At 41.4% G+C, this 14,664-nt stretch overlaps 1 protein-coding gene across 2 annotated transcripts in view; it reads right to left on the reverse strand.

Moving 5' to 3' along the window:
• Nucleotides 1-14,664, reverse strand: part of zmp:0000000660 (arf-GAP with Rho-GAP domain, ANK repeat and PH domain-containing protein 2) — a 123,085-nt gene that overhangs the window by 106,855 nt on the left and 1,566 nt on the right. Inside the window, exons 1-7 of one of the 2 annotated variants that reach the window (XM_034226299.1) lie at nucleotides 12,437-12,608; nucleotides 10,569-11,446; nucleotides 8,939-9,021; nucleotides 5,885-5,961; nucleotides 5,511-5,575; nucleotides 4,573-4,914; nucleotides 3,344-3,413 (exon numbers count right to left, since the gene is read on the reverse strand). In XM_034226299.1, coding sequence (XP_034082190.1) covers nucleotides 3,344-3,413; nucleotides 4,573-4,914; nucleotides 5,511-5,575; nucleotides 5,885-5,961; nucleotides 8,939-9,021; nucleotides 10,569-11,383 — 1,452 coding nt within the window. In that variant the 5' untranslated portion in view covers nucleotides 11,384-11,446; nucleotides 12,437-12,608. Of the gene's footprint in view, nucleotides 1-3,343; nucleotides 3,414-4,572; nucleotides 4,915-5,510; nucleotides 5,576-5,884; nucleotides 5,962-8,938; nucleotides 9,022-10,568; nucleotides 11,447-12,436; nucleotides 12,609-14,664 lie in introns of those variants that run through there. The other variant, XM_034226297.1, reaches the window with a different exon arrangement.

A 14,664-nucleotide genomic window follows, 5' to 3' on the forward strand; every position in this document is an offset into this window, starting at 1 on the left:
CAAGCTGGGACTGCGATTAAGTGCGATTACTTCTGTCTGGGGTTGACAGATCCCAGAGAAAGAGTTTTCTGGGGTAGTTTAAAGTTTGAGAAAGAGAACAAGAATGGGAATATTAAAAGAGTGGAGGTGTGTGGTTTTTTTGGTGCATACAGTAGTAAAGATTGAAAACATAAAAAACAATATCTTTGCTGGTTTTTCATATAAGAGATAAAAAGTCTGGATCCTATCTATACAAGTTAGCTAACATTAGATGCAACATGCTACTAGCCATAACAGACCTAGTGGGGTTATAGCAGCAACATTGGATGTGTTTTATTGCTAATGTATTCAAATTTGTAGTTTTTGGAGAAATGTTTTGTTGTTACATCATTTCTGAGATATCTGAAAAGGCTAAATTAATATTATCCTCGACTGTACTTAAGTGTTATTATTGCTAACATGCTAAACTTAAATGAGAGCAGCATGTCATCCTTGCCACTGTGGACATTGTGGACATTGGGACGAGCATGTAGCTGAGATTATAACATATTGGGTAATAATAGATATAATAGATGCAGACAAAGTGAGTCAGAATTACTCAGGTTTACTTTGCCTCATTACACCTTGACATATGTTAACCCAAAATACCATGACATGTGTTATATATATATACTGTATATATATATATATATATATATATATATACACACACACACAAGTATTATATGATTACTGTATGTATTATTACACTATATAGTAATAGTTCTACTTTACATTATTTCATTTAAATTTTTAATTATTTATTGTTCTTTCTCCTAGAACTCACTTGCAATATTGCTCAGTTTTAAGTCTTGTTTTTGAGAAGTATACTGTCTGATGCTTTGTTGGCAGAGACCTAAGAGTTTCATTGCCAAAACTCTGCCATAGTTATCGAGCATATGACAAATAAACCCTTTGGAATATTTAAAAACGGGCATTACACTTCAAATTAGCTGGCAAACCTGCTTCTAGTTGAAGCACTTCAATATGAAAAATGCATAGGAGCTCACCCACTTGGAAATGTAATGATCCGATAATCAATACGCCTGATGTGAGATCAATTGTGAAGGTTTTGTAACCCTTCAACATAATGACAACAACACGGGATGAAAAATGACTTGTGAACTGAGCAGTGGAGCTTGTGGTCTGCACTCTGTGTAGCAGCACATGCATGTCTCTGCACTGGGAGGCAAAGAAAGCCAGCAACTCATATTTCAATTCCTGACATAAAGCGGTGCTGAGAGACTCCCTGTCTGTCCATGCAATTTCCTTGTACCCCCACGCTGGCTCTGGAGGTGGCACGCGGGGCCTCAGCTGGCTGCATAACGCGAGGATGACAGAGAGATTGTACTCGACCTCTCCGCTCACCCGAAACATGATGAAGCCTCCTCAGAGGAGAGTCACATTGCAGGGTGACTTTAAAAAGTCTAACAACAATCTCTCACACACACAAAGGCAAACTTTCATCTTTCTAAAAAAAGTGCAGTGCCTTCGCCGACAGTGACACGGAGTATGAAGTGCTGACTCGCCGGCCTCCCTGCTGATTCCCGCCGCGCTGGCGATGGAGTGTGTCCTGACAAATAAAGCAACAAATTCAAAGGATAGAGAAACCAAAGGAAAAGAGATAGAGGCCTGGGAGCGAGAGAGCGTGGAGGGCTATAATTAGTAGGTGATTAACGAGCGGGCATCAGACAGGTCCCACATCATTGATTGTGATGTTGTGCGTCGCTGCTGCAGCGAAAACGAGCTGGCCCTGAAAAGGGGCGCTGAGGTCACCGCTCACACACACACAGAAATGTGTTTGTTCTTGGTGCAAAATACATCCAATGGTCATTAGCAAGGACATGAAGGTAAAGCACATTATGTCAGCGAGGTTATGGCCGCTTGAGATTCACTGGAGAACACAGAATTCATGCATTCAAGGTATTTTTTGCAAAGGATAAAGCCAGGGTTTATGAAAGCTTCTGGATACAAATAATGAATACTCAACAGTTTGACAAAGCTTCCTGTTCATTATCAATTCTATAAGCGTAGTTTGAAAAGTAGTTTAATGTGCTTTCTATGTTGAATTAATGCCATTAAACATATACAATATGTACACACTTATACAATCTTATCTACATTCATTGTTGTCAGATGTTGTCTCATTGTTACGTGATAATGCAGTTTGAGGGCAGATTGATTTACAAAGGCATTACGCTCAATATGTAATTAGTACTGACTGAAACATGTCTGTACATATTTAAGAATCTAAATGTGGTATCCAGAGCTCGGTTGTGATTGTTGCCGAAATGCTCTTTGATCAGATGTTTCCTAAACCCTTTTTCAATCTAAGAGTATAATATGCGAAGAAGACATTTAAAGAAGAAATCATCTCCTGATTACCATTTTAAAATACATCATTCTAAATCATTAATGAAGGTAATGGAGGCTGCTAAATAACAAATAATTACAATGGATATCTGTGATATAAAGTATTTTGACTGTCTGTTTTTCTATTGTGTGCTGAAGAATGCTAAAGGGTTCAGTAGCTCATCGTCATGAGAAAGGTTATCTTGAGTGACAGATAGTATAAACACCTGGAATATCCTCCAAGTATTCAGACACATACTTTGGGCTGACATGACAAATATGATGTCTCTTGTAGTTTCTTTACCTTCATTAGGGTTAGGTTTCGATTGTGTTATATTCTAAGGATTTAAAGCAATTGATCCACAGCAGTCATTTCTTATACTGTACTATGTTGTCTTGATTCAAATTGGCAGCCAAAATAGTTAGTTGGCTAAAAACAAGAACTTTCCAGGCTAAACATGTGGAGTTAGAACTGCCATCCTCCCTGCATCTTCCACCCCCTCCTCCCTAGTTTCTGCTTGTTCAACTCCCATACCCTCACCTAACCCCGACTCTTTCTCCCTCCCTGTGATGATAAGGCAGGCAGTGCTCGAACTCAACTGTCAGACAGGAGGAGAATAGAGAGAGGTACAGAGGGAGAAATAAATGCTGAGGGAGGCAAAAAGTGAGGAGAGTCTTCCCTCTCTCTCTCTCCTTTTTTCTTTCTGGGGGAACTGGTCAGGTGCCAACATCAATGTACTTTACTGTACGGCTGGGCGGGCACAGAGAGTTGCTGGCCCGCCGTGCGTGGCTTAATGTTGCTCTGTCCTTGCCCTCATTCTTTAACCTGCCAAGCTAATGATGATGATGAGGATGAAAACGAGGAGGAGGAGAACACTTAGAAGTTGGCTAAGCGGCTCATGGTATAGATTTAGGATGTGGGTGTGTCAGCAGAGGAAGTGTGAACATGCACGTGTGTTTTTCTCTCGCTTACCTTGTCGTTGTTGTAGTAGGCCAGGCTCTCGCCGTTGAATCTCACCCACCGCCTCTGGAAAACACAATTGCTGCAAAGAGAAGGTAGAGGCAAATTCAATTCAGGTGGCGCCTTCGACCCAACTAAACCAGTTCCATGAGAAATAAGTGAAACAATTCTAAAACCGCCAGGACAGTAAGCAGGTTACAAAATCTGCCCTGAACGGTAACTCATATTTCATCAGGAGTGCCATTGATTCATTAATGTCAGGAGTTGTATCAACAGCTGTCAATTAGCATAATCAAAACAAATGGGCACTTCCATTTGAATATTCAACAGCCCGGGGCAGTTTGCCAAACCGATGCAAATCAGGTGGTGAAGGAGAATATGAAATGGGAGTAAATGATTGATAGCTCCGGTTTTGAGTGAGCCTGTGGTACTGAAAGACTTGCAAAGAGCTAGTGCGGCCAGAAAAAGACAAACTAAATGAGAGCTGACATGAATTTCAATCCTACAAGGTTATTTCCTGTCTTCTTTTTTCTGTCCTTTCAATGTTGCCATGTATTATGGATACATCGGCTTCAGGCTTCCGTATCTAATGCAATTCATTAGTTTTAAATGGTCATCAATGATAGAAGACACAGGGGAAGCAGGAAAATATGCAGAATACAAAAAAAAAGGGTCTGCAAAAGATAACAGGAAGCAGTGGTTGACTTCCTGGGGCGGTGACTTCACGCTCGAGTTGTTTGGGAGAAAGATTGATAAATAGGGTGAGAACATTCAAGAAGGAGCTGCAGTAAAAGGTTTAATGTGCATCACTAATATTACATGGATACTAGGGATGGGAACGATTAATCGAATATTCAAAATTATTCAGGTATTCAAATATGAGTTTTCTTTTTTTTTGGGAGGGGTGCCTAAGTTGATGACCGTTAGCCTAACCCGTTATGTTGTTCGTGTATGATCCCTCTTTAATTTAAAAACCAAGTTATGTTTTAAGCATGAAAGCTGTAGGCCTATAGCTGTCAACTGTTCAAACTGTGATCACCAGTTAATACATTTGAGAAATTCGACTTGGTTTCTATACTTATTTGAACATGTATTTATTTGTTATGTCAACATTAATCGGTTAACCGTTTTTTTGGGGGTGGAATATTCGAATATACATTTGCTTTCAAATTCCCATCCCTAATGGATACAAATGAATTTCTCTAACCACAGTCACCTTTTTTAGGAGTGCTGTTACCTACCCTTGAGGCGACAGCTTGTCCAGCCATCCCACTTTGAGCACCTGGTGTTTGGGGGCTCCATAGAAGCATGCGTACGGAGAAATATCAGGAAGTGCATTTCCCACAGCCTCTGCAGGATCGGCGTAGAGGTCACACTCCACCATGATTAAAGATCCATCCTCAGGGCCAGAGGCTGCTGATCCCACAGCAGGAGCGTCAGGGGTGACAGGGAAACTTTGGTCCAAACTGACCATGCTAGCACACTCATCCACAGTGGAGTATTCCTCTTGGTAAGGGTCTGGGATAGTTGGAGCAGGGGGAATGTGCTGGTCCTTGGATTTCTTCCTTTTGGGTGGCTTTTTTCTGTTGGAGCATAGGTGTTGTTAGAGGAGCTGTTGGACATTTTAGGGATTACTTATCAGTCAGTTGAGAACACTGCCCTATTAGCTTAGTCTATGCTAAAGTAGGTCTTACAACACTTTGTTGCTTAAGTTTCAAAAGGAGATGGGTGCTGGGACTATTTTTGCTGAACAACAGGAAGTCATTGCACCCGGCCAAGATATTTTCGAGTTTTACCACCCTGTAAAAACACAGTTTATTTTTAGATCTCTGGTTAGCTACACAGCCACAAAGTGTTAACTTACTGTAATACAAAATAAAAAAAGGGCTAGAAAATCTCATTTAACTCTCAGCATTAGAGCGAATAAGCGTGTTTCCTAAAATGTCATAATATCCCTTTAAAAATGATTAGTTTCAATTGAAATGTATAATTATTGACCAAAAATGAATTACGATGCAACTTTATCATGTTTTCTAAGTAACATGGTTGTTTTCTAAATGTAGCCCATCATATATGACCGCGATACATGATCAAATCGAATGAATGTTTGCTATGTGTACACCGTTATTATTTATACATCTACAGTGTGGGCCAGCGGTGTTACATCAGCATACCGTACCTGTGTTTCTTCTGTTTTATCTTGTCTTTAAAACCCTTCTGTAAGCCTTCTTTAGGGCTGAGGTCCTGCAGAGCACAGAGGAGATTAACATCAGATGAGAACAAAGTGTCCGTCTTACACCGTTATCATGCTGCTGCGCTAAGCTATGTTAACTTTAGTGGCTAGGTGACATTTCCATTAACCTCAGGGGGACAAACTGAAACAAGCACATTCCCACTCGGCTGTGTGTCCACGGTGACAACATTAACACAGAGTGAGGAAGTTTGCTCTGCGGTTGAAACGGCACTGATAGATCTGAGAAATGTCTGTTCCTCTTTGGCGAGCTGCTACTCACTGTCAGCTAGCGGGGAGGGGGGGGGGGTGCGTTGTCTTACCGCAGTGCTTTCGGGGTTGTTGTACAGGAACATTTCTCCATAGGGAGCGATGGGCGTCAAGGTTCTTTGAAGTGGAGCTAAAAAGGACACGGGAATAAAATAGTAGTTTTGTCATAGCATTGGAACTTGCAGTACGACGGCCTAAACATGAAAGTAAGTAATAGGATTGTTCCAGTTCAATTTAAAATCACTCAAATGTTATAGTGGCTTTTGATTAAACCAACGCATTGATCTGAATAAAATCGTGCCAACCCCTTGATCCATGTAAACCAATTAAATGTTGTTTTTCCCCATCTGCTTCGGCCTTTTGCTTTTCCCCCAACTGGGAGTAGGATCCTCCTCAGTCTGCCTCAAACAGACGGAGGCTCTGCCAAGGCCATTTCTCTGTCTCGCTTCCTGCAGGGACCGTGTGCGGTGGTCGTTGGAAGAGAAGGAGAAGAAGAAAAGCGGAGAGACTGTGGCCAGACACCATTAGTCTGGAGACCCCAGGCCACCCTTGCCAATGCCTGTCACTGTGAAAAATGACACCGCCCTCTCCTGAGGATTGCGAGGAGGCCAAACAGACACCGCCACGGGGCTAGACACACATAGACACTGGCGGAGAGGCAGATAGCTGCGCGGGCGGATATCGAAAGACACATAAAATGCCTCTAGACAAACGCAGACATAAAAAGGATGGACAGTCAAATAAGTAGTGGCAAATACTCCAGTACTGATGTGAATGTGCTGCTTTTTGAGACAATGCAGGCCATTACAGAAGGGCACAAACGGCATGCTGTGGTGTAAGATAGCCAACACGTTAGCGTAATAAGTTTGCTTGTTTATTGCTTTATAAATGACATCATCTGTCTGCGAACCAGCATGACCAGGTTTACTTTCAGTTTGTTTGTGAACATGAAGAGAACAGTGTTTTTCTCTTAACCGTTCATCTCAATTATCTCTGTTGGCTGTGCGTAAATGCATAAGGACCACAGCCTAACTAAATCACCATAGCTGTATAAGTATTGTCTTTAAATTGGGACACATTCATATCGTGAGCCAACTTGGAGACCCCATCTCCTTTATAACTGGGCTTGGTAAATGCTTTGATGGGGTCAGTTAACTTGATGATAGACTACACTCCAGCGCCGCCGCCCTCTCTGCGGACAGGCTTGTTGGGCAGATAGCAAGCCATCAGTCATCATCTATCAGCCGACCTTCAGGCCACTCGCAATTGTCTCCGACAGCCTGCCGGACACTACTGTACTCAATTCCTGTCGGATTCCCTCTATTCTTTAGTCTTCAGTTGCTGCCTTGGTTTCTTTATCTGCTCCTGACCAGACCCTCTCTCAAGTCGCCATCTTGGAAGGTGCCGCCATGAGTTTGTGACTGGATTGATTTGATTGTGAATGAAGCCTCCGTTTATTTAATGTGCGGGAGGGAAAGGTCGGTTTGTTATTGTCACTCCTGTGTCACACTCACAGTCTGCATTGAGGAAATACCACAACCTGAATTTAAATTAATCAAATGAGTGTTTATTGTTTCAGGAAAAGCTTGCCTAGCTTCACGGCTGAGTAATGAGAAAAGCTTTAATCTAGCTTTTAGATCTGGGAAGGTGACATTTCTCAACACAACAAATGATACTGTAATAAACAAAAACTGTCGCTTTTCAGCATGAGTCATATTGTCTTTGTTCGTTCTGAGGTGTGACTTAGCACTAAAAGTGAAGTTGTGCTGTCAGTGTGATATTTGTGCACCAAGGTGATATCTGTCAACACCCCACAATGTCACACAAACCAGCTTACACACAGGTTAAATAGGGAAGTGCAATGAACTTTGTGTAAATGCCATTGTATGATCAAATGCCATTGACTGGTAAAGCTAGTGATATACTTAGAGTGCTATGTAGCAGCTGAAAAGAACTAGACAGATATGCTCTTAATTACAATTCTGTGAGCATTTGACGTTAAGTTCTCATTGAATACTGTGAGACTACACTGCTCTATTTTTCTCAAGTTTTGGATGAACTTCAAATATGCTCGGTTAAAATGATATGTCAAATATTGCCTTGCTAGACGTCGCTGTGAAGGGAGCTTTAGCTTGCTAGTGGAGCTCCCATCTCCCTGCTCGGGGACCGTCTTGGCTCCCTCTCTTCCTCCAGTCTCGCAGACTGTTCTGCATCCGTCTCCTCTTCCTTCCTCCGAACACACTTCACTGTCTTGATGCTTTCTCAAGTCTCACTCCCTGTCTTGTTCCATACAGAGATTAAGTTGGAAAAAACAAGGCCTGCCAAGAGACTGCTGCGGTAAAGGTACAGCGGAACGAGCAGCGAAGGGGAAGCGGGGAAAAACGTGAGGGGAGTTTAAGTGAAGAAAACGGACGTTGATATGTCGCAGGAGAAGATGTCACAATGCGGACAAATATTCCACCAATAAGACTGACATGTTCTCATGTTTTACACACAGTCATACAGACTGTTAAAAAACACAGAACCAATATTTTATTTTAAACACAAATGAATGATATGTTTTAAATTATGTTTAATGAGGGTTAGGGTTCGGGTTATGTCAAAAGTGTGTGAGATACTTAAAAAGCCCTTATTATTATTTATTTTTAAAGTATTTTTATGTGTATCTATTTGTGTAATATGTATTTTAATGTTATAATCCCGGGTGAAACATTTTACCTAAGCACAAAATCAGCTCACGTATTATCTCGTCAGACGAGGGTCGAGGAAGCCCAGAAAATACAACGAGAAGAGAACAAAATTCAAAACATATTTGTTTACAAGCCTGTGTGTTGTTAGCAAAGTTAAACAACTTCTACAAAACTTTGGAGAGCCGGGCGACAGGAATACACATTGGGGTCTCGCTGAGGGACGAGATGTAAGAGAGTATATTCCCTGTGAGATGTGCGCTTGAAATTAGGGAGGGGCCCTTTCCCATAACACAGCCAACTCACACACACAAACTTGTCTCCTCTACCTTCTTTCATCCGGGCAAACAAGAGCACCGCTGACTCTACGGTGGAATGAAATATTCATGGCGGAGATGAAGCAGCGGAGAGACGCCGTACCTTTCTGTATGCCGTTTGCACCGGTGGGACCCTCGGAGCCGGTGAGGTGTTCGAGGCTGGTTGTTTGCGCCGGCGCTGCGCTCCTGAGGAGGAAGAGAAATCAGCGGATTACAACCACCGACCTCGACGTGGGAGAAGCAGGTTTACTCGTAAAGGCCTTCGGAAGAGAGAACTCTGGAAGTTAGTTTCCCAGCTCAAAAGTTGAAGAATGTATATAGCACGAGAAAGGGTAATGTACGTGGAAGGCAGAGTTGAATATGAAAGGCCTTAAGGTTCTCCATTAGTGTAAATCTGAATGCAGAGGGAAACTCCTGTTTTCATATTCATTCATGCGATGGAAGCGAGCAAATGTATGTCTCCAGGTGCTTCCCGCTGTGCTCGTCTGACTTGTTTGATTAGTTCTCAACTGCTCATAAACTTCCATCAAGTCAAACTTTATGCTCAAAGGAATAGTTTGGAAATACTTCTTGAATGTTGAGAGTTAAGTCGGAGAAATTGATACAACTCGCACTCTATGTATCCGACTTGCAATTATATTTACATTTATATATACAGCCATTTAAAAAAAATCTTTTCTTGGACATTTTTTGTTTAAATTCTAACCTTCATATAACTTTGTTTTTATATAAATGTTATATTTTTATTGCACATTCTTACATCCTAAATATTTATTTATACAACTCTCATAAGACACACATTTTCCCCCGGGAAAAATGAAGTATTTGTGATTTTGATTCTAATGTTGAGAGCATGTAATTGATCTCTCTGCATCAAAGTAAATGCCCACAGTCCCAGGAGTGGAGATAACTTAGTATATTTACAGTACAAATCTGTGTAACTTCTACTTCAATTGAGTGTTTTACAGCATACTTCCTTAGGTCTAGGTTAAGTTACTGCAGTAGTATATAATACATTCAAATGAACCCCCATATTTAACAGATAAAGACATTCATTCAATATACGATGATGAAATGTACTACTTTACTTTTGGTCCCGTCTTTTATGCTATAAACTTATTGTACTTTCCCTTGACTATGATTTAAATCAGGGGTGTCAAACTTAAGGCCCGGGGGCCAAATCAGTCCCGCGACTTCATTTCATGCGGCCCCGCAAGAGCTTGCATAGAATATAACATGTTTATTACGGTTACATGCCGATTTACAGAAGCACGTTGCCCATAAACTACATGTCCCACAATGCATCTCAAATTTGACTTTTTTCTCTGAACTTGACTTTTCTTTTTAAATCATTTTGTGACATTCTCACTGAAGAGACTTGCAATTATTTTCCCTAGACTTCTGCTTTCAGACGTAGTTAATTATGAAGTTATTACCCTATCCGATAATAATAAAATGCAGAGGCAATAATGTAATATATAATACATTATTTTATATATATTAAATATTTTTATATAGTCTTTAAGTTACAACCGGCCCTTTGAGTGCAACCATAATGCTGATGTGGCCCGCGATGAAATTGAGTTTGACACCCCTGATTTAAATGCAGGACTTTATCTTGTAACAGAATATTTGTACACTGTGGTACTGCTATTTTCTTAGAGCAAAAGATTTGAGTAATTATTCTAACTATTTCCTAGAGTGTTGGACTGTTACTTTAAGATAACACTTACCTGTCCTGAGGTGGCAGTGTGGGCTGATTGGGGATCTGAGGGACGGGACGGTGCCTCAGCCGGTAGGAGCGAGTGAGCCGTGGACCAACAGGAACCTTAAAACTGGGCTGAGCCTCGTAGATGGAGTTTTCCACCATATTCCCTTGAAAAACCCAATTGTCTTCAGTGAGCGATGGGTGGGGGCCGTCAGCCAGACAGGGGAAGGAGTCGGTGCTGGATAGAGACGGGTTCTCTGAGGAAATGTCCCAGTCTGAGGGCATCTCAGATATGGATAGGAACTCACTGCTGCTACTGCTGCTTCTGGAAAACACGGAGGTGGGGACACAGGGAGGTTCAGAAGGGGATGTTTGAATATTTTGGGGATCTCGAGGAGCCGGTACAGGCGGACGAACACATCTTCTCTCCGTGACGTCCTCAAATTCTGTTCTCAGTCCGGCTCCAGGAGGCAAAGTCTGACTCCCCTCAAACTCCATCCTCTCCTTTGGCTGTTGGTTGTGACATGAAGACCCCCTCGTTTTATCCTTCAGGAATATACGTCTCGGGTGTGGCACAGGCCTCCTTCCACGCCTCCCGTTCTCTTCATCTTCCTCTCCACCGCTCGGCTGCTTCACGCCTAGTGCTTCCAAACTGCGAAGGATGCGCCTCCGATGGCCTGTTGGAAGCACGTTCAGCTCCTGGAGACACTCATCTGTGAGGTCACTGCAGTCTTCAAGAGATTGATAGCCTCCTTGATGGAAATATGAGGTGTACTGGGACAGGCGGAGGGTGGACAGCCACTCCACAATCTCCTGGCTGGAATCCGGAGGCTCCAGCATGATGCTCTGGTCTCACCTCTGCTGCATCAGGAGGGCCTCTGGAAGGTAGTAGTCAGCTTTAAACTGTAGATACACAAAGAAAGATTTTGAACAACATGCGTAGACTTAAGAGGCTTTTAGTGCCATCGAACTGAACTGAATTTCTGCATGATGCTACTCTGCACCTATGAATCGTTAATTAATTTTATTTTTTTCTTTGAACTGTCTGAAAGGGTCTTATAATATAAATTCTACACAAGGTAAACGTATTCAAAGTTGATGAGGTATAAGAGGTTCACTTTGCAGGTGAAAATGTAATCAGGGTGAAATTAAACCATCTTTCCACTTCAATTATGAAATGATACCTAATCAGAAAGCAATGTTCAACGTTTTGGAAAATACTCTTCACTTTCTTGCCTAGAGTTAGAAAAAAGGATCAATACCACCCATGTCTGTATTGTGTATATGGAATCAAAGCATGGAGATAGCATCATTTAGCTTGGCCTAGCATAAACCAGAAAGGAAGCAGGGATTAAAGTCTGGCTCTACACAGTTTAAAAAAAAGCAATGTGTGAAGGCTGGTTGTGGTTTTAGACTGCAGGAAGTCACCACAACAACATAGTCAAGAAGAAAACGCCTTGTTGGTTGTTTTTATTAATAAAATCGATCATAATAGTTGAGCTTTACAAACAGCTGCTGGCATGCAGATGTTTGTATTCTTTGCCCCTGCTTTAAGCGTTTATGCTGTGCTAAAACAACCGTTTGTAGCTTTACATGTACCTTGCAGACATGAGATTAACACTGATACTGCCATGTAATCTCATTCAAAAAAGCAAAAAAGCCTACTTCTTATAATATCTACTCCTTTTAAACTCACTCTATAAAGATCAAACACATGACATGTGCTCTTGTTGAATGTACAGTACATGATGTACTGTACATTCAACAAGAGCGGAAACACATAAGCAAATCTAAAAGTTGCAACACTCCTGAATGAAACAGCAATAGCTATGAGGACATAGCATGCTAACATTCAAGTGTGGCTCTACAGTCAGGTTTAGGGAATAGACTTACCGTAAGGTCTGATTTCAAATAACACAAACTGGATTCCAGCAAAAAGGCCAACTGATATATTTGTCTCAAAGGTGTTTGAAAATCCCAGCTTTACATCACAGCTCACTGCCAGCATCATAATAACCCTTTGAAATGGCAAGCTATTGATACATGTCCATTTCCTGTCTTTCATCTTTTCAAAATTGAGCACTGATGAATTGTGAGGCAGAACTGCTCTCTGTACCACACACACACACACACACACACAACACACACACACACACACACACACACACACACACACACACACACACACACACACACACACACACCACACACACACACACACACACACACACACACACACACACACACACACACACACACACACACACACACACACACACACACACACACACACACACACACACACCACACACACACACACACACACACACACACACACACACACCACACACACACACACACACACACACACACACACACACACACACACACACACACACACACACACACACACACACACACCACACACACACACACACACACACACACACACACACACACACACACACACACACACACACACACACACACACACACACACACACACACACACACACACACACACACACACACACACACACACACACACACACACACACACACACACACACACACACACACACACACACACACACACACACACACATTAAGGTTAATCAACATCTTGCCATGTCTACTTCTCCTTTGGGTTGTGACCCTACAGTGAGAAAGGTATATGAAGTGTTACTTCTGCTTTCTAATAAACACAATCTTGCAGCATGTGTATCTATTTGCACACTTCACTGTGCAAGTAATTCACCAAGAGAACATGTACAGGAACTAAACTTTCCATATCTTGTAAATGCACTTGAGATTAAATCATCTATTTGAATAGAAATCTGATATGATCGCCAAAACGTTTTCAACTATGCTCAGAATGTTAGGAGGACATTAGCCGGGTTTTTTGTATGGTCAGATTCCTTTTAAAAGAGCTTTTTAAAGTTGCTGCTTTGCATTCTTAGTACTTAGCAGCAGTATCAGAATACATGTAAAGGGATTACGTAATCAAAATACAAAAAAAAGTAACTTTACAGTCCCTTACAGTCATATAAAAAAAGAGTTATTATCAAATTACTGCTGAAGGTTTTAAATGGCATATCATTGAATATGGAATCCTAAGGCCTGTATTAAAAGGCAGTATTTGCATCTTTTTGGAAGTTCAGTAGATGAACAAATGGTGTGGTTGCTCTTAATCCATATACTGCACTGTAAAATGAGCATATTGTGTTTCTTTGATTCATTTGTTCTTTCTTTATTAAGTAGGTTAACCAATGAGTTTCAAAATAGTGTGGGTGTACCAAATACGGTGTATATTCGTGCAGTATGTATTGCTTTTGTAAACTGTGGTATGCGGTCATGTGTTTCGTCATTGGTCTTAACTCTTAAGACTACTGCATGAATTTGCTTGATGAAAGGCATCAACATATCTAGTTTTCTTCTCATTTAAGGTTACATTGTTCTATTATCTTACTGTATGTAACTCACTTAAGTTCTGATGTTTTTTTGACTTGTATTTACTTGTATTGCATTTGATAGTGTAATAATACCAAAATAACAGAAATAAATCATGTTTGAATAACTTTTTATAGTGTTACTTAGATTAAATTACCAGTTATACTTTTTTACAAGGACTTAGTAGTTGTAATGGAATATATTTGTTAACTTACCCTCCCAACAGTGCTGAGCACACAGTCCCAGCTTCACACCACTATATTAGGTCCTTACAATGGGGGTTCACTCCATCAGACCTGCCCAGCTGTGTATTACAGTGTTAACATGCAGGGACCTGTATTGGCTAACAGCCAGCCCAGGCACACGCCAAAGCCTGCTAGCACATTTGACCTGGACTGCTCCTCATCTCTGTCTTTTAGCGCTTCTACAATACCCCCACTCACACAGCTGCACACAAACACAGAGCTACCCACCAAACACAGCAAACACTATTAAGGGCTTCATATGGGAGTTTTGATCCACAGCTATTGCCTGGTGTCTCACTCCACAGGGTGTTTAGATCAATAGCAAAAAGAGAACTTAACAAGATCAAACGGCTTGCGCTTCCCACTTGGGCCTGGGAACATATGAAGCAGTGTGTGTGCACTCATAAAGATATACAACACACACAA

This window comes from Gymnodraco acuticeps, unplaced genomic scaffold (assembly GCF_902827175.1).
Source record: "Gymnodraco acuticeps unplaced genomic scaffold, fGymAcu1.1, whole genome shotgun sequence".
In the NCBI taxonomy this organism is placed as follows: Eukaryota; Metazoa; Chordata; class Actinopteri; order Perciformes; family Bathydraconidae; genus Gymnodraco; species Gymnodraco acuticeps.